At 39.1% G+C, this 27,027-nt stretch overlaps 1 protein-coding gene across 2 annotated transcripts in view; it reads right to left on the reverse strand.

Moving 5' to 3' along the window:
- Positions 1-27,027, reverse strand: part of LOC137580830 (AF4/FMR2 family member lilli) — a 65,649-nt gene that overhangs the window by 16,442 nt on the left and 22,180 nt on the right. Inside the window, exon 1 of one of the 2 annotated variants that reach the window (XM_068294961.1) lies at positions 11,204-11,819. The exons of the other annotated variant lie outside the window; for it this stretch is intronic. Within the exon in view, the coding sequence (XP_068151062.1) occupies positions 11,204-11,242 (39 nt within the window). The 5' untranslated portion in view covers positions 11,243-11,819. Of the gene's footprint in view, positions 1-11,203; positions 11,820-27,027 lie in introns of those variants that run through there. 2 annotated transcript variants of the gene reach the window in all.

The following is a 27,027-nucleotide window of genomic DNA, read 5'->3' on the forward strand; positions in this document are numbered from 1 at the left end:
GCCATTTATTCATTTACTCTCACTTTAAGAGTTGGCATCGAAAGTGAGGGAAGTTCTTTTTTAATTATTGCATTTTTTAGTTAAGTGAAATTTAGTTAACAATTTATGAACAAAATGGAAATTTTGTTTCTTCCTTTAATTGACGTGGTTTCTTTATTTTTTTTCTTTTTGTAGATTTGCTCCCGAAAGTTTTCATTTCTTGTTACTAGCAGATTTCAAGCCATCGAAATGCGTTGAGCAAATGTTTCGCTATTACAAAATTGCAATAGCTTAGCATATATGTACATACATACATACATATGTGCTGCTTATACCCCGTTCCCGTCCCAGCCCCGTTGGCTACATCACATTGCAAGTCTTTCAAAACAATTCCCGACGCTGACTCTGGGAACCCTTTTCATTTTACTTCGAGTGAGAGGGCGAGTGCCATGGTTGGCAGACGTACGAATTTTCCACATCCCTAAATCGCTAATCTGCTACGCATTTTTGCCGTGCCATACACACGGCACCCCAGCGTCTTTGCCTCTCCTGTCCCTTCTCTGAGTTTTTGTAATAATTTCGTCCTCGTTGGGTGAGTTCCCGTTTTTACTTTTTTTTTTTTTTTCCTTCTCTTTTTTTGCGCCCAAGCGCAAATCGGCAACTTTTGAGCGGTAAAGTTTGGTTTGGGAGGGTTATGGGTTCGGTTAGGTTTGGGTCTGGGTCCTGGCTCTGGTAATGCACACAGAAATAGTCCCGCACACTCACACAGACACACACAAACACATATGTGCGAGGGCGCGATAAGGCGGCAGAGAAATTGAAATTGTTACCATTTTGTGAAGATTGCCTGGGCTAGACGAGGACAAGCATCGCTTCTAGGTGTGCTAAACTGAACTCAACTCAACTCAAACCCATGCCCCCATCTACCCATGAAGCACCCACCGCACACGTACCCTCATTTCAAAAGGGACAGCCAAGGAGTTGGGGACACGCGAAGGTTGTAAAACCGCCAACGCCGACGATGGAAATTTTGTGCTGCCAACTTTCAGGCGCTCGCGCAAAACTCAAGTACGCTTCGGGGACGACGTTGAGTTTAGGGATGGGACATAATGGAGGTGATGCAGATGGAATGGGTATGACGGCAGGAAGCTTTCCTTCCTGTGGCTGTTTTGCCAGGCGGCATTCGACTGCGCCATAGCGCGTTGCTTGATTATGATGGCGCCGGCCATCGACTTGGAGAGGGGAGACTGGTTTTATATACATTTCTTTTTTTTGTGTTCCTTTTCTCGTTTGCTCTTCTGGGTTTTATTTTTGGGTTTACCTCAGCATTCAGACGCGAGCATTCGTAAAACTGCTTATATAGGGACTTGAGTTATAGATGTAAGCCAAAGCTTTGCAGACGACTTAAAAAACTTCGTTTCACAAGCCAGAAATGTTGACTAGAAGAATGTATTTAAAGAGTATGGACTATAATGGGTAACGAATTTAAGATTAATCCAATGAAATGAGTACAAGACATAGTTTTAGATCTACCTCCCGTTCCTGTCATCCTTTGCCCTATCGAGTGTAGAAACTTTAACTTTTCATTCTGAATTGTGTAGGAGGTTGGTATGAGAGGTGTTCCTTCTCTAGCTGCAGCTTATGAATGCATACTGCTAATGCCGCTTTGATTAAAAAACGCAGCCAGTTTTTAATTTGTGGCAATCCAGCCACTCACTTTGTGCCACTCGGCGATTCTTTGGCAGAGACAAAGGCAGCCAATGATTGAAGTATGGCGCATATCCTACTTTTTTTTTCAATTGCACCCCTAGAACCAGAATGGAGAGAAGCCCAGCAGCTGGTTAGCTTGTCACTGCTGCACCCATCCGTTAGGCCCCATCCAACCATCTCTATGACTATAATTTTTATGTAACTCATATGAACTCGCCTACCAATTAAAATGTCTGCAATGGAAAATGTTGGACGAGGTACAGCATGGAATTGAGGTTGGGCAAGAGGAGTTAGGCACCGTCGGATGTGCTTATGTCGCTAATAAACCGTATTATTAAGTGCGTGGTTGGTTTGGGATTGGGGCTTAGGCTGCATTTAGCACTTATCCCCACTGCCAACCAACCACCCAACCATTCGTACATTCACCACCCACTCAATCCACCCGGCGAGGCACCCATTCACAAATGTTCTTCTAATGTGTTTATGTGTTAGAGGAGAGACGAAGCCAGCGCCTGGCACTTTCAACTTCCGTCGGCAAATGCATAATTCTATGCCACTGAAGTGAAGTTTTCTTCTCCTCCCACTTCTACCAACTTCTCCCTCCCTTCGCCCCATTGAGAGCCCTTCACAAAGACCATTGCGTCCATGTAAATTAATTTTAAGCTGCTTACCGTAAGAGTACCAACATTTTTTCTTTCAATTATGGTTCTGCTAAAATTTGCTGGCCCACACGCGAAAAACCCAAAAACTAAACACAAAAAAGAAGAAACTATTGCCAACTTTTTGGCGAAGGCAACAGGTTTTCTTTTTTCTGTGTTTGCATCACAAAGGACTGTCTAGTGGGTGACTGCGTAGGGACAAGGTGAAGTATTTTCCAAGTTTGCTTACCTGCAATGAAAGAGAAGGAAATTTCGTATATTAAGTAATGTTGTTGTTCAGGTTTATATAAAGCAAAAGAAGCCTTAAAGCATGCCATTGTATTAATTAAGTTAACATTTTTGCATTCCAGAAGATTTTTTGTTACGTATATTATTCATTAGTAGCAAATGTTCAAATCAAACCTTTACTATTTTTGTTACCAATCGTTTTCGCATTTCACATCTTCCAAAAGATCGTTTATCTCAATTCCGAATTTTGACTTACTTTTTATAAAACTCTTCTGAAGTTGAGAGATTTGAGTCTTAGAAAGTATGGAATTATGAGTATTTAATTTTTTTTCAAATTTGAAGACGTTAAAATTCCTTGCCATAATTTAGAATCTTAATATTTATAAATCTAGATACAACTAACCCATCTTTCCCTTTCGTTATGTGTTTCTCTATATAAAAACAGTTGGAAACTTTTCACTAGTTCCTCTTAAACCATAAGAAAACTTCAACTGACAATACATATTTAGAATTTCATTTTGCCAATTTTTACAAAAAAGAACTGCATTCTTTTGCCATCCAATTCATCATTATCGGTTGCTCTTCCTCCTCGAATGGTTATAGAGGTCAAAAGTAAGACAAACAAGCGGTTCAGTTGTATTCGCTTATTCCGCTTTTCTTCTTTTTTTCGGTTCTTGTTTTTTTTTTTTTTTTTTTTGGCTTTTTGTTGTTGGACAGACAAACGTTCTGATAAACTTTCAACCCAAGCCCAGAAAAACAAGAAGGAGAAACGAAAAAAAAAAGAAACACCATGGGCCTTTGGGTGGGCAGCTTTGGTGGAAATTTATGTGGGCAGCTAGACGGCGAGTCAAAACTTTTGCATTGAATTTGAGCGGGGCAAACAATTTCACTATGAACGTACATATATCCATTCCGTCGGTTTCTTCTCATTCTCTCTCTGTTTGGTGTTTCCTTTTTTTATTTTCGTGCCAGTAGTTTTTGGGATAGAGGAGAAACAAAAGGATTTTGCAGCTAAAGCGAATGGATTTTTAGTTAGTTGTTATTATTTTATATGGGGCCTGGACACCAACTCCGACTCGGACTCGGACATGCAACTTTTGCAGCAACATCAGCAGCAGCGTCCAACTTCGTAGTCCTGGCAACGTTTGCCCTGGAAGGGGTACAGCGTTCATTTTACATTTCTTTTTTTTTCTCATTCTCTTCGCTGTTTCTGTTTTTTTCTGGTTTTTCTTTTTTTCATTTTTTTGTTGGAATGTGCGCCAAAGCAAAATAATAAAAGCGAAAGGAATGGGGAGAAGCGAGGAGTAACATGCTCGTTAGCCCAGGCTAGAGCATAGAGCAGGCAAAAAAACAAAAAACAAAAAAAAGAATAAAATGGAACGAAGCGAAGGAATAATCTAAAAAATGGAAAACCCAAACGAAACGCAAGACAAACTTTGCTGCCAGCGTGGGTACAAAATAAATGAGAATGGAAGGGGCCAATGGTTGAAGGTTGAAAGGAGGGGGTCTAAGGGGGTGAGGGTTTAAGGGGAGAAGCGGTCTCGGTCTGGCTGAAGGACTCCAACAAAACGCTGGATGAGTGCCACGGGCAGAGCTCGAACTTAAAATGGACAAACGTGCAAAGGCAGAGACCCAGCTGGAAGAGCACAAGGGTAGGGGGTAAGCAGCAGGACTGCCTGATGAGCAAGGACTATGGATAGCACTGATGAAGAAAGGATGGGGAGAAGTGGGTGGAGTAGAGTATAGAAGGTGGTAAGTCGTACTGGGGGTAGCAATAAAAAGCGTGGCGGACCGACCGACGTCCGCGTGAACTAGTCCGCTAGTCTCTGCCTTCTCCTTCAGCCAGCCAAGAGACTTCAGACCGAGAGCTGACTAAGAGGGTTCTACATCCCCCAAATAAATATAAAATGGGGTGTTCTTAGGGATGTGGATAGAGGATTGTTGGGATTGAGGCAAAGCAAGGAAATTTTTGTATAAAAATTGCGCTGGCAAACATCAGACAAGGGTAGTCAGTGAATGAAGAAAGGGGTTACGGGATCCATGGAAGGAAGCAGAAGGGTTAGATTTGTCCTGGGTCTGGGCATGGGTCTGTGAGACTCCCAATTCGCTGGCATTTGTGTGGGTAGCGTCCATGGGACAGTAGGGTAAGGCAAGTAATAGGTGGGTCTCGTGGTGGGGAGCGGCGCACGGAAGTAAAAATAGAAGGCGGTGTCAGCATCAAGCATCAAAGACAAGACACAGCAAATGGTAGAGGAATCGCTTTTGCACAGTGGAAAAAAAGCCAGAGAATCTACACTACAATTTTAAAATTGGTGATGGGATTTTGGATATGTGTTTCGTAAACATCAAGGTTTTCTACTTATACAATATGTTAATTGATGGATTCAATGATTAATTATTTATTGATGGAGTTTTCAATATCCAACCATAGTTTCTTCCACTGTAAGTCAGGCTCAAATCCTGATAGTAGGGAAGGTCTTGGAATGTCTTGATAGTGGAAAATAAAGCCCACGCTCTCATAAAAGACCCTCAAGGATAGACTTTTCTCTATTTTTCTGTTTTTTTTTTTTATTTTTTTATTTTTGTCTATGTGCTACCCAAGGCCTGAGTTCGTGTGAGACCTTTGGAATGGGTAGCTAGGTGGGTAAATAGGTTAGTGCGCGGGGGTAAGAAGCAGCGGCTTACGAGAGCGTTGAAAGGGTACAAGACAACGAAGCGTTCTCGTTTCAAGCATTGGTCCGCAGCTGAAATGTTGCTGACTTGAGTTAGTTGCCGACTGCTTTGGATGGTTACTGGACTGGGATGATGATGATGATGGGATGGGATGGGATGGTATGGGATAGGAAGGAATGGATAGGGTGAGGTGTGGCGGTGGGTGAAACTTGTGATGGGTTGGCAACGCCGCTTGAGTAATTCAATAGCAGCAAAAGGGTAGAGAAGTAAAGTTCTTAGAGCACGCTACGATGTACGTGGCGTATTTCATTAGCAGAGTTGGTCGAAGGCAACTCATTCCTTACCCTTTGGGGAGTCCTGCTCCTGGGGTGCCAGTTGCCGCCTAGAATGTGCACACTCACTAGCTAATTTTGTTGTAGGCTTCAAAGTAGTTGTACCTATAGGCGTGCCGTGTGTGTGTGTGTGTGTATATGTGCTGGAGCAAAAACCTAATTGTCTATTTTAAGCGACTAGACGAAGGTCTTGATATGATTAACCCATGAAACTTTTAAACTTAAGAATTTTCCCCTTAAACAACATTTAGTTGAGAGAGAGTGAGTTTATTTTTCCAATAGTTTTTCTTTTTTCTTTTTGGTTCCTAATTTGTGTACGAATTGCTGAGGAAGTGAGGCACATTTACTGCTACCGGAAACCGTTTATTCCTTCCTCTTCTATACCCTTGCTTCATTAAGGAACTCCCCCGACTGAAAGGAAATCCAACGAAGGCACAAAATGTTTTTAGCTAAGCGCAAAAGTTGGATTTTTTTCTTTTTGAAAGAGTATGCATGGCAAACGAAAAGAGAAGATGAATCGCTTTTGTTTGTATGTCTGAGGACTGGACATGGTTGGTATTGGGGAAAGTGGACTTATGGCGACGATGCCTTTTTCGGAGAATGTTCCGTTTTCTGAATGCTGCACACATCAATCGCTTATGGTAGAGAAACGCATGAAGTCTTCATTTTCATTACGGAGAGATTTTGCTTGAAGTAATAAAAGTACAAATAATAAAAGAACAGCATGTGAGGATATTTGTACATACATATAGGAGGTAGATGTGAGTGTGGCCCTGGCACCCCTTTTAAGATGTCTAAAAAGCATCGCAAAACTAACCAAAAATACATAAGAGTGGGTGGCTTTTAAGCCAGTATAAGGCCTGCGGGGTTAGAACTCTAGTATTTGGGGGTTGATGTGGAAAGAATGAAGAAGAACGGCAGGAGGCAGTGGTAAAAGCCAAAAACGTAACCTAAAACTGCAAGAAAATTAACCAAAAATACTAAGCTAAAGTCGAAGACACACACATACATACACATCATCATCTTCACACTCACACACAACCCCAAGCCTATGGGTGTGGAAGGAGTCTTTGACTTGGCAACATGTTTGTTGGATCCAACTTGGCTTTTCTTCATGTGAAGGTGAGGTCGAGACGCGCCTTCCATGTGTTCGTGTGTGTGTGTGTTTGTGTGAGTATGGAAGAAACTTTCGGCATTGTTTTTGTGTGTGCTTGGATTCGGAGGCGGCGTCGCCTGTCGGAGCATCCTTTTTGTCCTCTATGTGTGTGTGTGTGTTTGTGAGGAATAGAGGATTTCACTTCTCATTTTCCTGGGAGTGTGTGCTTGGGGATGAGCCAAGTCTGGCAGGAGGATGCTACTGCTAGCCAGCCTTCTTGCCCCCCTCTCCACAACTTTGATTGTGGCTGCCGTTTCGTATCCTTGCTGCTTCTTCATTCTCTTTTTGGCCAAGATGGAGTTGAGTATGTGGGTGGAAAGGTTGCTAGGTTTGTCTGTTTTGCGCTTGACAGAAAGGCCTTATATGGGTTTGAGTTGGGTGTATTTTTTTTTTTTTTTTTTTTTTGCGGTGTGCGGAGTATGTATGCTCTCTTAGAGTGGGGGCAACTTAGAGCTGATGGCTGCTATTCCTTTTGGATATATGCTTGGGTGTGTAAGAACGTGTGTGTGTGTGTGTGTGTAGGGGTGCAGACCCAGCAGCTACTCAAAGAAAATGCACAGTGAGAAATTCGAAAGCAATAATTATATTTATTGATCATCTAACGAAATTTTCAGGATTAGTTATTATCAAGAATAACTGATTACAGATTTTAATTTCATTTTGTTATAACCTTTATTTTGCACCATTAGGTCATAAAATGGGAAATTTTCTTTGCCATACTCTTTTACTTTAAATTTCCTCCAAGTAAGATTAAAAGAAAGATTTGTTAGGCAGTTGATTTTATTTTCTGATTTTCAATACATGTTTATTAAATGTCAGTTAAAATTCGAATTCTCTCAGTGGTTTTTATATAAGAAAAGTCAAGCTAACCCCGGAGAGCTTGTCGCTTGCCCTTAGCCAAAGTCGTTGTCGCAGTCGCATCCCATTTCCCTTCCCACCTCATTTTCTTTTGCTTTGCTAGATGGTGCCCTGACATGTCTTCGTTTTGGTGTTCTTGTCATCTATTTCTATTTTCGAGCAATGGATGAGCAGATGAGGGTCTTGGTGCTGTCTAACTTGTCTGCTAGTATGATGCAACGATGCCAACCCCCTCAATCCCCGTCTACTAACCACTTGCCCCATCCATTTCATCCATCTATCCATTCTTACTTCATCTCTCACTCTTTCTATCTCTCCCCCTCTTTGCGAGCACTGCTCCATTCATGTGTGTTACCCGCTCAAAATGTGTGTGTGTGTGTGTGTGGGGGACTACTATGTGTCTTTCTATGTGTATATGTACAAGACGTGTGTGTGTGTGTGTGCAAAAAACCGTAAGCAATTTTCCGTAACATCTAACCGAGGTAAAGGAGAACCTCAAGCCCAAGATAGTCGAAAGACGTTTTCGCAAAAGATGCTGAATCCTCTTTACCTTCCCCATTGGTTTTTCCCAGGAAATATCCTCCATCGCCCGTCTCCTTCATCTTCTATTTTACTCCCACACCATGTTGTTGACGACATTGACTGGTTTCTGGCTCTGGTTGAGATTGCTCTGCCTTACTGTGCTCAGCTTTTACTTCGATTCGCTTGGCACGTTGTCTGCCAGCGACACTAATGCTGAGATGTGTAACGGTGTGAAGCATCCCCAAGACGAGGACGAGGACGAAGACCACGACCACGACCAAAAAGTATAACCGGTGCCGGGACTAGGATCAAACCAAGTACCACCCAGACCAGAACAAGTCTAAACTTTATGATGATGATGCTTGCTGGGTGACGGGCAATGGCTGATGACTAACTCCTTCGACTTTGCTCAAACCTCGATGCGAAATCATGTTTGATTACAGCTGAGCAGCATAACAAGTTATGCCTGTTCACTAGAAATCCCTGAGACAGGTAGGCGGGGGTTTTTAACAAATAAACTTTTTGACAAATCTTTAAGTTTTTGAGGTACAAATTAAACCAGAAAGATGCTTCTCTGCTCTGCTGCTTTCTACCACACACACACACACGATGTCCTGCGGCGGCTTATGTGCGCTTAAGCCCAAAGCTTGACCCCCATTTTCCCTCCGTCTCCGTTACAAAGGGGTAGCATTGCCTTTGACTCGAAAACACACACATTCAACTATTTATATACAAATGCCGCTGACTATGTACAAAAGTCAATGCTTTTGTTGCTCTGATGAAGTAAGGGTATGGGTAAGGACTTGAGACTGTTAGGAGTCAATAGGATATTCTGAACACACAGCCCAGAAAAGAACCATGTCCAGAACACACACTTTCTTTTTGGCCAAAAACCATTACAATAATGGAAAAAAAATAATTTCCAATTATTTATCTACCAAATGACAACAAGTATCAATAGAAATTGTTTTCCTATTTGAAATCGAAATTAATATTTTGAATTATAGAAAAATATTTGAAAACAGAGAAGAAGAACAAATCTGTTATTTATGGATAAGCAACTAAATAGTAAGTATTTTTCCTTTCCTTGTCTGATTAATTTGTAATATTCCATTGGAATACGAAATATTGGACATATTGGTGAATGGCATCTGATCGATGATTATCTGTAAAAGTTGCCCCTTTTTCGATTTTGATTGGTAATATATACATATAAAGTTAAGAGAAATATTGAATAATTTCTGATAGATTGTAGATATGTGTTTATCTCAGCCTAAGGTCAATTTCAATTGAATTTCTTAGGCAATGTGCAACTCAATCTTGCCTAAACTTTATGAGAAATGGTTTGTACCCTTCCAATCTAGAGAGTAACTTTCTTACACACAGGCACAAACTGCCCTGGTCAGTCTCTGGACTCACTTTGTGTCTCTAAGGGTGTGAGTGAGTGAGGGTTTGGGTGGGTGTGTATGTGTATGCTGGGGTTTGGCTGAGAAGAAGTTAGACCCAAGAAGCAACTTCTTTTGTAGCAGCAGCAAATGCTGGCGCCCAACTTACCCACACCCGTCGCGACGGTCCCATTTTGCCGTAACCATTGCCGTTGCCCTTGCCTTCGTCTGTGTCGTCTTCGTCGTCATTTGATGAATTACCGTGCCGAGCAAATGTGCGCCCTTAGCTTAGAAAGGAGAACTCCCGCTTTCCTTTACCAACTCCTGCCTCTCACTCTGCGTGTTTGTGTCTGTGTGTGCTTGCTTCGTTTCGTTTTCGGAGCTGCCCCCTTTCGCCATTGACAGACACACACTTGCCTTGCCTCAAACACTTGGCACCTCCCCCTCTCGTTGTGTCTCGTCTCGCGCTTCTATATACCAAGAAACTCACTCACACCTCCCACACACAGAGTCACCGTTTCGTCGTCGTATATCATTAGAGTGCCATCCAGCAACTCACCCACCATCTAGGCGCCATTTTATCCAAAAAGGCATTATGAGCAGGTTTTCATTTTTTTCCCTCCCCTCTATCCCGCTTCTTCTTCTGCTGCTTCTTGTGCTCTGCCTACGCGGCGTACTAGTAATATTTTTGCGACTGTCTACGTTTCTTCTTCTCATTTTTTCTGTTCTTTTATTTTTTTTTTCTTGCTGAAATGTTTACTCTGTGACTGGGCGAATGTGTCTGGTCCTATTCCAAGGTGGCTGGCCATAGAATTGAGAATTAGAGTGTGAGGGTAAATTGATTTCATATTGGTCTTGATGGTTGGACGGACGTATGAATGGTCGGTCGTATGGATTGGTTGAAGGTGAAATAATAAAATTGAAGGTGTGAGTAAGATATCGTAAGAAACCGAGTAGCTATAATAAAGGTTAAGGTATAGCTACTCAAGTAGATGTTATTTGCTGCTGAAGGTCTCCAGACATAAATAATAAGTCGAGGGAAATTCTTAAATGCCAGCATAAAACTTTATTTGCCGCAACTTAGTTTGAAGTCAGTTGAAAATTTGATTAGCCCCCCTTATCTTCTCAACGGGAAATAAAAATTAGATCAATTTTAATTTTATTTTAATTGATTTCTCTATACTTTTTAAATATGAAAGTACGATGATAACGAATTACGGAAATTTCAATTTTATATTTGAATGAGTCAAAAAAAAGTGATCGTTGATGGTATTTCGCTTTAAATTTAAAAATTTAAACATTTTTAAATATTCCACAGTACATACGTTACAGTAAACTTCTAGATCGAGGAATTTATTTGTTTCAAGAGATTGCGAAAGGTTTTAAAAATTGAATATAACCATTTAAGATATTTTATTCAACAAATGAATATCTAAGATTACTTGAACTTTAGTGACATTAAGCCAAAATTCTACTGGCTTTAGTGCATTATTTTATTTTAGTTTATAAATGTCAACCTAACATGAAGTAGCTGAGATCCTTATATATATATATTTTTTTTTTTTAAGTAGGCCACAGAGTTGGCAACTATTGATGTCACTTCTAGCCGACTTCACACTTCCCCCCCGGCCCAAAAGGTGCAAGACAGTCAACAAAATAGAACGTTTTGAAGGGTGTTCCCCGCATTAACACAACACTCACCTTGTGCAGCAACACCGAGGCTTTTCTTTTAGATGCCATCTTTGTGCTGGTGGTGGCACCTCCGCCAGCACCTCCGCCACCGCCACCGGTTGCCGATGCGGTACGTGTCGATGTTTTTGGTGTTTTTCTCGGATTCTTCGGAATTTTGGCAAATTTTTGTATTGCCTTTGCCGGATAAGGAATTCGGTAATCGAAAACCAAAGTGTTGAATAAATGTAAACGTTGCCAAAATGTATGAATATCAAAGTTGCAATTCAGGCAACTTTTTGGATTTAGATCATTGACACTAAACACACTTGTTTATTTCAAAATTTCCTTCAGGTCCTTCAAAATATTTGGCGGGTTTTTTTATTTGGTTTGAATATGCTTTTTTAATTTGTATGTAACTTGTCTTGCACTGAAATATCCAAAACTTTTAGTCGAGTGATTAATTGTGAATTTTGTTGGGGATTGAAAACATTTCAAAATTTTTTTTTTTTGGTTTTGTATTTTTGGCACACTTTGGGGAAAAACGTTGTTTTGGTTTTGAAATGGCAATTTGATTGAATTGCTATTTGGATTTTAGTTTAGCTCCTGATGGCAGGGTGAGAGGCAAGGCGAACCAAACACGACGAAAGCCAACTGCTGACTGACCAAAACAGAGACAGACAATTGAGTTTTGTCCTACGTCGACGTCGAAGTCTTGCGAGCGGCAAACGACGACGATGAGGACGAAGACGACGAGGACGAAGAGGATAGGTGAAAGAGAGAGCGAGCATAAAGGTTTCGAGGAGGTAGCGCAGGCGCTGTCTGTTTCAACTGGCGGCAAATGTGGGCCGCCAAAATGCGAAACGTGCGTGTGTAAGGCAAAATGCCAAAAAGTATGCAACACAATGTTTTTCGCTCTCTCTCTCTCCAACTTCATTTCTCCTTTGCCACGTCGTCCCCCAAAATGCACCCATACTACAACATTGCCACATCGGGAGAGGGATATGAGTACAAAAACAGAGAATCGCCGATAACACGGCGAATGTTCGGCGTCAACGAACCAGGCGAATGGCTGTAGGAAGAGAATAACACGAATAAGAAGAAGCAGAAGAAGGCCAGTCAGGATGAGAAGGGGGAGTCAGAACAGCAGAAGCAGAAGCAGAATGTGGAAGGCAGTGGCAGATGAGTTGACAAACAGCTGAGTGCCCCGTGAGTTTTGTGAATGGAAGGAAGGCAGGCGGCCCGTGGCCTCCTCTCCCACCCTCTTGGCCCAGCAATTATTTTTGTTGCTTTTTTTGTTGTTGTTGTTGGTCGATTGAGGGGATGAGGAGGGTTTTTGGTTCGGTTCGGTTTGTCTTTCGCCGGCATAGCGAGAAAAAAGGCCGGTTATGGTGTGAGCGATGGACGATGAACGGTGTGGGGGGGATTGGGGTTGTCGGCGTTTCGGATATGAAAAACGCACAAAAAAATAAAGCTGGCCGGTTGGCCGTGCGGAGGTGGGGCAGGAGGAGGGTGTCGGGAAAAATAAATGAGAAAAATATACGAGCCGGCTACGTTGTTGCTGTTGGCATGGACATGAGGTTTTTTTTTCGTTGTCGGCCTGAGGTATGAGGCAAAGGACTCATTCTCTCCACCCTCTCGCTCGCACATTCTCTCCGGCTGGCTGGCCCATACCCTCCCACCACGCAATGTGACAGAATAAGCGGGGCGGAGAAGGGTGCGAAAGTGGACAACGTTGTTGTCGCTTGTCTGGGTAGATTGCTCTGTGGATGGGGTACCATGGTGGTGAAGTGGGTGTCCGTGGAATGAGGGATGTGCGGGTGTGCGGGTGCGGTGGGTGTGTGACTGGCTGGGTGTTTGGGCAGCGTAAAGTTTTTGAAAAGAATGAAAAGAGTGGAAAAAAAAATTACGTCGCTGAGGTTCGAGGTTCGCTTCACTCACTTTTATCGTGGGTTTGAGTGGAAAAAGGGTCAAGAGCGTTAGCTACCTTTTCCATGCGACTGCCGTAGGTAGTTGGGGTTGGGAGTTGGCTTTGGACTCGGTGCGTGTTTATTTGAGCATGGAGCTGCCTCTGTTGCTGCTGCTGCTTTTGCCACCGTCGCCGCCTCAATGACTACAACGTCAGCGTTGTTCAACGTCATTGCCGTCGCTATTTCAGCATTCTTCTTTTCTTTTTTGCCTTTTTTGAGGTTTTTGTCTTTAGACATTTTCCCCCATTCTTGGCTGCTGTCGTCGTCCTCGTCCTCGTTGTCGTTGTCGGCATTGCCTGATCATAAAACTTGACTGATTTGTCCAGCTCAAAGACATTGTGTGGGCGAGTCTGCTTTGGTGATTCGGCATGGGCAATGGGGGGAAGTGAATGGAAGATTGCCTTGTTTGCTTTTGATTTGCGTTCAGGTTTATTGTCTTTAGCATTTTCGATTTATGCCAAGCCAAAGTAAAATGATGCACACAATAGACCAAAATGGAATACGAATGCAGAAAAGCATTTGGAAAAAACCCCCCAAACAAAAAAAAAAAAAAAATAACACAAAAAAAGTCGGAAAGGTGGCAAATTGTGCTCAAGGTATACTTCTTCTAATACATGGAAAAAAAAAAACTGGGGACTTATCTCTGTATATATGTAATAATCTTTATGTTCTATTCTTCAGAATACTCCAAACAATTAAAAAAAAACTTCAAACAATTAAAAAAAAACTTGGGATTCTCGAGGGAAGATCCTTTTGACGACGACTCGCAATAATTTGATAGGAATAAATATTAAAAATTATTATAAAAATGTTGAATTTCTTTGCACATGTTTTATTTCTTAGCCTTTCATTTAAAATCTTTACCATTTTGAAACGACATCACTCGAAAAGAAAACAATTTGCTTTGATTTTCTGTATATAAATCTTAACCATAGAGATTCCATAGAACTCTGTCAGTAGTATGTATAGGTACTAGCTTGAAAAATTATTAAAATTTTGTACGTCAATCAGAAATAAAAGAAAAAACGTCCAGACAACTCTAACTGACACCCTTCTAACATATCAGCTCCTTTGCCACCCTAATAAAAAAAAAGGCAAAAAAATGGAAAAACGAAAGAAATACCCCGGCTGGAGACCAAACTGGGAAACGCTTTCAAGCATCGATTGAACTGCCAGTTATTTGATGATTGTCTACCACGTTTTCCACTTTTTTGCCTTCTTTCGTTACCCCAACCTTTACTTTATTTCTCATTCCCCTTTTGGTTTCTTCTTCGTCACGCCAAACTGACCAAAATAGCTGCGGCATAGACATCAAGGGGGCCAGCAGCAGCGCTGGGTACCTTTTTTTGGGGTAGGGTTCGAGTGGGTCTTTCTGAGTGACTGAAATTAGAGCGGATGCGGTTTATTCTTTAGATGGGAAACGGCAATAAAAAAAATATACAAAAAAATGTTGCAGAAATTCTTAAATATATCGTAGTAAAGGAAAAATTGTTTTTTTAACTCGGTGGCTTTCGTTTCCATGATTCCAGATTTGTTCATAGAGTAAAAGATGTATTTTTCAGATTTTTACAATTGTATTTTGCCTACATATAAATCCTTTTCTCCTTATCGAAACTTTGCATTGTTGTATCATGTGAATATCAGTGTCTCGCCTTTGAAGAAAACTTTTTGAAAATGATATAAATTCTATATGATCTTAAGATTGATATTTGTAAAAAGACCGATAAAAGAGAACCATCGACATCATCATGATAATCTTCCTGATCATCGTTTATCGATATATGTATAACCACCATTGAATTTCCTTCCAGTAGTTCATCCTATTGAAAGCATTTAGCGTGTCCGAAATGTGTTTCAAATGTATCCTCTTGTTTTAAGTTTCATTCAATGAATTAATGTCTGCGTGTGGCTGACTGTGTGCATTTGTTTATGTGTGTGAGGCCTTCGAAAGTCAAAGTGTTTTCAATTAACCAGTTGGCCAAATACATAATTTAAGCTCACCAATCCACTTCATGCAAATCAAAGGAGACGATAGCAGACTCAAATTCTGCCCAAGTCATTTAAATATGTACTGAAAATGATTAATTTCACACAATTAGGCTGATCCATTAAAGTAACATATGGAAATGCCGTAATAGACAATGGAAAGTTTGGTCATTTGATTTTAGCATAAAATGGCATTTAAAATGCATAAGGACAATGTCAACAACATAATCAGCTGCGCTAACATGGAGTGATTAAATGTGACCTCAAATAAGATAAAAATTTAGATAGCCTCGGCAAGCAATTCATCCTGTCTGATTTTTTAATTTCTGGAGTGTATAAGTTGGTATAGTTCTTGTGCTTATTTAGAAACATCGAACATAGAACTAAAGTTTAAACGGTTGTGAATTTGCTAACTTTTCTCTCTTACCATAACCCAAAACTCAATACTTCAAATTGATTATATAGATTCTATAACGCCTGCTTCTTACAGGCAACATGAACTCCGTATAACAACGTCTCCTTTCCTGGTTATTGGCAAATGATTCGAATATTAAACAATAAAAATCATGCAAAATATGTTGGTAGTACTGTGCTTAGTTTAAGACGACACCTTACAGGGATATGCTCAAAATACATCAAGCAATTCCGAATCACATTGAATTATAAAAGCAATCGCCTTAACAATCAGCTCGAAATCAAATTGAAACTTAATAACAACTATTTAGCCTCTTTGAAAGTCTTGAAACATAATTTCTTATTGTGTATGAAGTCGTTTAACATGAATTTGCCATCAAGGATCAAACGAGGTCCAGGTAAATGTATCAAATAACTGTTTATTAAGGCGTTATAGCCAGGTCAATCTAAGGTTGTAATCGTTTAAGACTCTAATTTGGGGATTCGTATTGATTGGTCTATGGTTTCCTAAGAAAAGTACATATAAAGAATAATACTAATATTTACTATATTATACAACAGTTGATCAAGTTTTGTCAGTTATTTCCAAATCCTTTTACAATTTATTCTGTAAGTTTATTTTCGTTATTTAGATAGATTCTTTTACACAATTGTTTTGCAAGTCATTTGTTTGATATAAACATAATTAATTTGTTTCAGATAAAAATTAATGCAGAAATTTCCTGTGATATTTTAGACAGTCATATCAATTATAAATCATAAAATTCACTATATATATACATATATATATGTATGATGAACAAAAATTGCAATATACATCAAATAGAATTTGATTATGCAAAGCATAGAAAACATATACATGTATCCATGTATTTATTTTTTTAACCCTCAATTAAAAAATTAATAAAAAACCTAAAATAAACAAATTGTTTTGCATTTGAATAATATCAACTGATAATCAAATTGATTGAAATTGAAAGAGAAATATGGCATTTGAATAGAATAGCCCAGGTAATTGATTGTTCTACACCCCAAAACCACCAAAATGTGAACAAAAAATTATGGAACTCACTCCGCCAAATCACAACGCATTTATGAAATAATAAACTAACCTCCCGCTTTCGAATACGGTAAAACGTAAATGCCGTAAATCTTTTAAAACTATTGCAACAGATATCGCCCAGCTACAGCATAAATTCAAGCGAATTGAAATACAGAATATGGAAAACAAAAATCCAACAGAAAATCAACCAAAATTAGTTGAACAGAATCCAAACAAAAAAAATAGAATGAGAAACGCTTTTTCATCAAAAATACATAAGTGCGAAAAAATATAATAAAAATAATAATAGAAATATAGTATATATGTATATCTAAAATATATTTATAAATGTACATACATATATGGGATAAAAAAAAATTCCAAAAATTCAGAAAAGCAAAATTAATGCAATATTTATAAAGCTCGCAGGAAAAAAACACGAACAGAAGAAGGTGAAAAAAGCAGAGAATGAGGAATGGACTGAAAAAATATTATATGTAAAATAAATAATAAATAAAATATTTATATAAATTGCAAAAATGTGCAGTTCTCTGTATAATATAATAAACAAAAAAATAAATAAATAAAATAATATAAAATATACAGCATCAAGTGCTAAATGCGCAGTCGCCTCTATTTTTCTATTTGAGTGGGAGTGACAGAGGGATTGTAGTGCTAGGTGACGCATTGGGCCTATCCATATATATATATATATATATAGAAACATATATGCCTGGGATATATTTATGTATAATGGTTATAGTATATGTACAATATAAAATGTCAAATGATTTGCCGCCTTTTTTTTTTTTTTTTTTTTTTTTGGTTTTTTTTTTCCTGTGCAGCCAACGCAAAAACTAATGCAAAAAACAAATGGTTAGTAATGTGAACAAAAAAACAGCAACTCAAAGAGCCATAAGGGGTGGGCTTTAGGGGTTGGCATCACGGCTGGTGTTGGGTGTTTGGGTTTAGTTGGCTGGCGGCCCCAAAATGCAGCAGCAACTGCAGCCAATTCAATTAAAAATCTGCCACTTAAGCCCAAAAAATACATTGGAATGACAGATATGGGGGGGACCGAATGGGGTTACCGCATTGCATTGTGCAACAAACCAGGGATGCAACATTAGGTAGAGTCCCGAGGGGAAAAAAACGTAACTAAAACTAACCCAAAAAACAATGTAATGAATCGAAAGGTGTAAGATCAGATATGATCCTTTTTAACAAATACTATTCAATATGGAAAGTTAGTTTAGTAACCTCTTTTGTTTTTTTCATCCAAAAGTTATCTTAACAAAATAAAAAACCCTTGGATAAACTATGAAATCCAACTAGTAACTTAGGCTTATTTAGTTCAAGCCATATTTTATATAGTACGGAAAAATAGTCAATATAGAAAAGTATTTATGAACAAACTTAGGGAAGCATTTGTCATCTGTAAGTGAGCTCAGAGATGTCTCTTGTGTTTCCTGACATAGTATTTCCGTGGCCTTTTTTGAAAAATTGTGTCAACACTTAATTAAACCCTGATATAAGATCAGCAACTCACATTTCTTGTGTTTAAGCTTCTATTTTTTATATTGCATCATGACAGGTTTTCACGTGGAAAATAATAGTAAAATAGTAGTCAGGATAGTTAGTGAAAAGTAATACAAAATAGAGAAAAATGTTCTAAGGAATTCAGAAAATTGTTCCTCCTCTGTAAGGAAACTGAAACATGTGTTTTGTTATATATTATTTTCGTTGGCTATTTTTTTAAATTTTTAGACTCATATGAAGCTCTCCAAATCAAATCAAATCACCTGGTAAATGTTATGATTGTTATCTGATTGTTGGCAAGGAAAACAAATTAATAATTAAAAATGAAAGAGCCAAAGTAATCGTCCTGTTTAAGACACATAAATATACTATTCACATGTATAAATGTGTATGTATGTATATGCTGCTTATCTTTCTAAGGATTGAACCTAGAACCGATCGACCGATCAAGTTTGAAACTTTTGGATTTAAATTTGTGTTTTTGGTAGTAAATTGTTAGCAAGTTTTTTTTTTCTTTTTTGCAGTTTTTGAAGTTAGATTAAACCAAAGTTTATTCATAATTTTTCAAGTCGAAATTCTCAATCATGGACAGGGTTTAATTTTTTGGATTGTTGTAAGCAACCCTGATTTAAAATGCAACTGAGCAGAAAACTAAAAAACATCTACACCCGACGCACACACACCTATCCCACATACAAACACACAGCCATGCCCACGCAATTTTTGTATATATAACAAAATTTTATTTGAATTTATTTTTAGTGTGTGTTTTTTTTTTTGAGAAGGGTTGACTACCAAAAGGAGGGTAAGTCGAAGAGTGGGTAGGACAAACGCATTTTATCTATTTTTTTGTTTTAGCTGCTAGTGACCAAATGCAGCGACAACTACATGCAACACCCAAAGTGCAACGGGGCAAATGGATGTGGGGTGTCTGTGTGTGAGTGTGTCTGTGTGTGGTCATAATAAATAATAAAATATAGACAAACACACACACACTTGTACGTAACACCCTACTCCCATCACCCAGTTATACTCCTAAGCCTTCACTCTTTTAGTGCCCATGGAAAAAATGCAGTTGAATTTTGCGCACATTTTACGCCTGATCGAAATATTTTGCGCCACCATAGAAAAAAGTCAAACGCATAGGCAGACATCCCTATAGCTATCACTCAAACCACTAAGGATTCACCCGCACCCATCGCGACCCATCCCGACCCCTCTCTTGCAGTAGGCGCGCGACTACAAAACTTTTTATTGTGCTTCATGTTTTTTCTGCTTTGACGCGTCGACCAAAAATTGCCGATGGGTTTTAGGAGGCAACTGGAGGACCTCCAAAATGGGTTGGCATAGTTGGGTGGTGGTGCAGTTGGTTATGGTTATGGTTATGGCTAGTGGCATGATGGGTCGCTTGTGTTCTATTGGCTGCTTTTGTTTGTTTCCTACAGTTTTTTTCCACGTGGCCTTTTGTTGAGGTAGGCTAAGCAGTAGGTGAGCCTCTGAGCCTGTACCAGAAATGTATGCAATGCGGCAAATAAAATATGGGTATAGATTATATATACATATATGTATATGTATATAGATATATCCCTATCTATATATGTTATCTGCATATATGCAGAAATATGAACTATTTGAGTGAGCAAAAAAACTGTTTGATTAATCAGTTGCCATAATGATTCAATGGGTGTGGTCACTTAAATTAGGCATTCAAAATGTTTATCAAAATACAGACAAACCGTTTTAAAATCTTTTGTCCGTGTATATCTGCAAAATCATTCAAAAAGCATATATGTAGTTCTTGGAATGCGTTTAGAGGTGAAATATTTTGTTGATAGAATTTACCTTTACTATTGGTAACCTAACTCAAAGCAGCAACTAAGGTCATATACGTATGTCACAACACTTAAGATTTCCTTTGCGGGTATAGGCAATCTACTTTTAAAGTTAAGGATCTTATTCCTATACCAATCTTTAACTATATTTCAAGTTAAGTCAAAGTGGTTTTAATACTACTGAAGATTCGATAAGCATAGCTCTTCCATTTCAAAAAGAATATTACCCTTTAATTTTTACTTAGGTAGATGTAAGCTTGTGATATGAGGTAAGATTTGCAAGAGGCTGTGATTCTTTTTACATATGTATGCATATCTATTAATTAGAAATCAAATTTTAAAAATAGTATTTTACCTAATATTGTATGTTGTATTTTCAGTTCTATTTGGTTTTTATTGTTTTAAACGGAATGTGTTCAACAGGCGACCAAATAAAACTTTATTTTGCTTTAACTTAGGTTTATCAAGAACAAGTAAAGAAAAATGGAGATATTCTCTAAGGAGTAAGGAAATGATTTGTTAGGGTATTTACAATTCGAAACACAAACATCTAATACTTATGTTCTCACCCTTCTTCAAGGTACATAAGAGACATTGAAATATATGTCACTCAACTTTTGTTGTGGTTTTTCATGTTAAGCTTTCTTTGCTAATTATCATGGATTATTTCATTCAGCTGCCGGTCTTAAGATTTTGCGATTTATTTTAGACTAATGATGCAAATCTCAATGGATTTATCACTTCCCTTTTTACATCTACATACCATGTAATTGTTATTAGAGCCGTCTGATTCAACTCCAAAAAAGTAATTAGAAACCGTTCACTGATATTTGATATCAGAATGACCATTGTCGTCATCGATGATAATAAGAATCCAATTCCATTTATTTGCTTCAATCAATTTTAATCAAGTCTAGTGAAGAAATACAGAAAACTCTGAAACTAAAAGCCAAACCCAAAAATGCAACTTCAATTTCTCACACACACACACACACACCCACAAACTGAACGCATGGATGGTTTGATAGGTGGTGGGTGGTTGTGATAGGGGAGGCAAGTGGATTTATCTTGAGGTTATTACCGCTGAGTGTTGCCACACAAAATAATGCATTAAAGACGACAGCAGGGTGGTCTTAGGAAGGAGAATGACAATGAGTGCAGAGAACAGGACACACACACACACCCGCCGCATACACACGCACACACACAAAGGAAAACGACAGCAATAGCAGCTGGGGCTTAGTACAAAACGCCACCATGAAAGGCGAGACAAGTGTCCAAGACCCCCAACCCATGCGTTGTGCATCTCTCTGAGGATGGCTTACAAAGTGCATTTCCTATACCTCCCGCTACCACTCCGATTCTTCAACGATACTGTACCCCGAGCATGCTCAGATTTTGTCTTTGAAAATTTATGAGAAACACCCACCCACCCAACCACCTTGCCCCCCGCACCACTGCACCTGATGACAAAGTGTGAGTTTTCTTGGATCGAATGTATGACCATATTTATATACAAACACATAAGTATATAAAGAAATGTATATAGAGAAGCAATTGTCTTATGTACAACAAAAAACCAAATGCCTGCTTACAGGCGTCTTAAAATTTAATGAAAATCTTCAACTCCCACTATATTTGTGCATGTGTGTGTGTGTGCTCTTTCTTTCTCTTTCTTACTGTATTCCTTATTAAGAGTCCTTTAGGCCTAAGCCAAAATGTTGCCCTCTTTTGTATATACATTCAGTCAACTCTTTCTCTGTCTCTCTCTCTTTTTCTCTTTCTCACTTTATCTCTCATGTGCACTTTCTCGTTCTCTTTCCATATGAGTTGGTGTTGTTGTTTTTTGTGCCTGTCAGAGCCTGCAATAATAAGTTTTCCATGCACTTAATGTCAAGTAAACAGAAACCTAACCGTAATCCCCTCCCCAATAGCCATTTTTCCACCCATTTCCTCAGTTGCATTCTGAATATTCGGCAAAACTGAACTTCGGCCCCGAAAACAATACCAACATGGAAAAAGGGTTAGGCAGACCGATGGACCAAAGGACCAACAGGACAGACAAGAACGAATGCAAGTCCAACTTTTGCATAGTTTTAGGCCTGGCAAACTGCATGCATCTTCAGTTTTCGTATGCAATTTTCTTAAGATTTTCTCCACACACATACACAAGTTGCTCTCTCTCTCTCTCCTTCTTTCTATATCTGTACTTGACCATCTCTGTTGCACTTATACAAGATTGTCATTGCAACGTCTTTTGAGGATTTTGCTGCATTTTCTTAAAATTTTGTGCAAATATGTGAATAATTGCAAAAGATTCGAATATGGGTTTGAGTTTCTGGGTGTTTTGTGTTGTGTTTGAGTATATAAGAAATTTTGTACATTTTATCCTATCATTGCCTGTTAGCTGGACTTTCTACCTTTTGTCAACTCGCTTGAGATTTACATAAATAACTAAAATTTTAATAGTATATGGTTTATTAAAGTTCTCCTAAGTAGAAAGACCCACAGGGCCGAGGCAGTAAAGTGTAAAGAGTTAGCCAGCAGAGTGTAGCAGGCGGCTGTGCTTTTAGCATTTAGACTAATTGTGTTCAACATTTGATTGGTTGATTTGCCATCAAGTGAGTGAGTGGGCTAAATGCATTTTGCGCCTTATACTTTGTCATTAAAATTGCCCACTTTTCGTCAATTTATTTTCCTTATGATAAATATGATATGATGGTTGAAAGAAAACTCTATTACCAAAATACACTGTGGAGCATAACTATAAGCGCACCACCCTTTTTTAGTGTAGCGTTTAAAATAGACGGAATAGCGGAAAAGTGTAAATGAGGAATTAAAGATAATTGAAAATAGATTTATTTGAGATCAAAACAAAAACAGCAATAATAACGGTACTTTTGTTTTCTTCAAAAATGCTGTTTTTGGACTGGTGCATAACTATAAGCGCACCTATTACTCTTTCATTATTTCGTTCGTTTTCGACTTGCGCGCATCAATTAATGTTGAAGAATTTTTTTAAAAGCTTAAATTTGAGAATGCCACGTGGTGCATACCTAACTGAAATAGAGAAAGGGAGAATCCTAGCCCTTTTTGATGAAGGACTATCCAAAAGGGAGATTGCTCGACGGATAGGTCGTTTCGATTGTGCTGTGAGAAATTTTTTGAAGGATACAGCGAATTATGGAAAAAATAAAACAGGAGGCCCAAAATCAAAAATTTCGGATGGATCACAGCGACGGATCATAAGTTCTGCCAGCAACTCGATGAAGACGGCACGTGAAATCGCCAAAGAGTGTGGGCAAAGTGTGTCCCGCTGGACAATTCACAGGGTCTTGAAGAAGTCAAATGTGATAAAAAGACAAAAGCTTCAACCAGCACTTCGGTTGCTAGACCGACATATTGCTGGACGCCTGGAATTTGCCAGGATAAATATGGCAAGGGATTGGAAAAATTTACCAAAAACAAAGAATATATTTTTGGTACGTCGGTTTTGGAATTTTAATTATTTTATTTTTACAGACTATTTTTTCTGATGAAAAAAAGTTTAATTTGGATGGTCCCGATGGCTTGAATGGATATTGGAGGGATTTGCGAAAGGATCCACGATATTTCTCAAAGAGAGACTTCGGAGGCGGTTCTCTTATGGTCTGGGGTGCATTTTCTATTAATGGCTGCTTGGAATTAGCATTTCCCAGCACCCGAATGAACTCTACGGAGTATGTTGAAGTGTTGGAAATGAACTTGGCGCCGGTGATAAACAGAAGAGGAGCAAGGAAGTGGGTATTCCAGCAGGATAATGCCGCTGTGCATCGAAGCCGGGAAACATTGCAGTGGTTGGCGACAAAGAAAATTGAAGTTTTAATATGGCCATCGTGCTCCCCCGAACTAAATCCAACGGAGAACCTATTGGGTATCCTAGTGCGGTCTATCTACGACAAAAACAAGCAATACGACACAATACGAGAGCTGAAGGCCGCCCTTATAAGGGCTTGGGAACTAATTCCAACAAACACCCTTGAAAATTTAATTTCTAGTATGCCCAATCGCTTGTTCGAACTAATCCAAAATAATGGAGGGTATACTCATTATTAAACCACCAAAAAAAAGTAGATCTAATTAGTTAGTAATAGGTATAAGACTTAATTCTAACTTTTTCTAAGTGCGCTTATAGTTATGCACCAGTCCAAAAACAGCATTTTTGAAGAAAACAAAAGTACCGTTATTATTGCTGTTTTTGTTTTGATCTCAAAAAATCTATTTTCAATTATCTTTAATTCCTCATTTACACTTTTCCGCTATTCCGTCTATTTTAAACGCTACACTAAAAAGGGGGTGCGCTTATAGTTGTGCTCCACAGTGTATAACAAGCAGATGGTTTAAATATTGCAAATTAGAAATTATTATTTCAATTGTGGTGAGTGTGCGTTGTATGTATGTATGTATGTATATGCATGTGTGTGGACATACTTTATATGCTGGTTCAGGATAATCAAATATTTATATACAAGATATCAGTCTAATGCGAAAGGAGATGAAAATTATGTTGATAGGAGAGCAAAGAGTTTGCTTAACGATTGATATATATTCATTTATATTTTAAATATCTAATAATCAAAAGATAACATAATTTTTAGACTTTTCAAATTGGATTGTTTCTTTTTGTAAGGATTGATGAAAACCAAGCAACAACCAGCAATCTACAAGATGGTCTTTGCATTTTATAAATAGTATGTAGAAAATATAAAAGGTTTGGAGATTTTGTTAAGAAGAACAGATTAACAACAAGGATTTTGTTTTTGAGACTTCAATAAGTGAGTAGGTCAGTTGAGTTGGGCAATTGTCAAAGAACTGCTGCGATAATAATTTTTCATGACTAATTCTTAGCCTCAATGTCAAATCAAATCAAGTCCCAGCACAAAAAGAGTGCGAACAAGTGTAAATGATATGTTTATAGCCAAAAGTATATCCAAGCAACCAAGAATTTCAACGTATGAGCTATGCTGATTATGGCGGCCCAATAGCAGCAAGTATTAAGTGACATATAATTAAATCAAAGTAAATCAATTTTAAGAAAACCTAAGTCGGCTGTTGTTTAATTCTGCGGTAGGACATATCAGCAATGATCACGAAAAGGCCATAGAAGAAATAGTTTCAAAAGGTCAACATATATTGCCAATTATAGAGCACTTTTCATTTATAAAGTAACTTTATTAGAAGAGAATATTTGCAAATATCAAGTGTATTTTCCCCATGGGACCGTTAAGGCAACAAAAAAAAAACAGCCATGTACAGACTTCGCCATGACCATGAGTTATGCCTTCTTTAAAGCAAATGTCTTTCTGCCACCTAAATGAAGTATAAGTAGATGGAACGCACTGTTTGGCACGCAGGACGGCAGCATAATGCAAGCAGGGGAAAAAAAAATAGAGTGAGGATATAATAACGGAGGACAGATCCCACGAAAAACTCACTGAGACAAACTGGACAGACATCCAGACAGACAGACAGATAGGACAGCTAGGCAATGGCGGCACCTAAAACCCATCAAATCTAATCTCACAGCGACTGCTGATGCTCGCCAGGACTTTGGTTTGGACATTGGTTGCCTAGGACCTAGCTCCCCCTGTCCAATAGACAAAATGGAAGAGAAGGAGAAAAAAAAAGGAAAGAAAAAAAAAACGACGAAAACGAAACGGACAAGCTTTCTTGGAATGCTTTCGCCCCCTTCGAGTAGAACGAAAATTGATGACCGGCCAGGGTCTTGGTGCTGGTGCTTGGTTTTGGTTTTGGTCCTGGTCCTTGTCCTGAAATGTAGGTAGGTGGCCGGATATATGGGGTGGGCTTGGTCATTGGCGCTGCGGCCAAAAGAAGTAATTCATCTTATTTTTTTCGACTATTTTTTTTTCTATGCGCCTTGGCGACGGGCTTCTCAAGACGCCCACATGAGCAAGGATACGCCAAAAGGATAATGAAAGCAGCAGCAAAAGTTTGTGCTAGAAATGGAAGACCATTGGTCGGGGGTTGGCAAGAAAGGACCCAAGCGTTGAACTTAAGTGAACTCAAACAAAAGGCACGGGCAACTTGTGAGGGTGCTCCTTTTCGAAAAAGGACGCAGAACACAGGACTTGCGAAGCTGATCCCTCAAACATACACCCAAGCTGGCTCTGGTGCTGGTGGTGCAGCTTTTACAGCTACTGCTGCTGCTGCTGCCGGCTGCCTCCAGGCATCATTACATCAAATGTCCTTCGCATTTCAGCAAAACAACAAGATGGCGGTGTTCAGGACCAAAAAAGGACGAAAGCCAAGCGAAAACCTCCTCCCATCTAGAGAAGAAAAAAAAAACACGAAGGAAAGAGTGGCAAAGAAGGCTAAGGATATCGCCAACATGGGTAGATGTCGACGGGGACGAGCAGTCGAGAAGGAGCGGAGAGGACAAGAACGAGGGGACAACTGGGCGCCCCCCCCGTATAAAATGTCGAAAGGACTAAGCAGGACCAAGGAGCAGGAGTAGGAGAAGGAGAACTAGCTCATTGGCGCAAGCAATAAACGTTAAATTTTTTTCTTCTTCTTTTTTTGCCTCTCCTTTCTTGCTACTGCTGCTGCTGCTTCAGCATAATGGACACGAAGAGGAGCAGAACTTGAAGGAGGAATGGCAGGATACGAGACGGAGAAGTCCTGTGACGTGCAATAAAAGACCAAAAATCCTTTTCCATTGCGCTAAGCTTGGAAAATGTTTCTCGCTGAAATTTTTGGTAGATGAAAAAGTTAGAAAAAGGAATGGCAAAAGGGAAAGGAAATGGAAATGGAAAAAGGGGAACACTTGTCGGCATCAGAAGGGAATGGTATAAAAATAATCGTCATAAAAGGGGTGGGTAGTTGTGTGAGTGGTTGCGATGGGGAGAAATGCTCATGAAAAAAGGGAACGACTGTTGGCTCTTGAAGGTGGGAGCACATGATGGGACAGTGGGTGTGCCCTATCATTCAACATGAATGGGAGCCCATGAGCCAAGATTGTGAAAGCAATTTATTAAGCTTCTTTCGATGACCAATGCAAGGACGATTTCTTTTTGCCAA

This window comes from Drosophila tropicalis, unplaced genomic scaffold, assembly GCF_018151085.1.
Source record: "Drosophila tropicalis isolate 14030-0801.00 unplaced genomic scaffold, ASM1815108v1 contig_845, whole genome shotgun sequence".
In the NCBI taxonomy this organism is placed as follows: Eukaryota; Metazoa; Arthropoda; class Insecta; order Diptera; family Drosophilidae; genus Drosophila; species Drosophila tropicalis.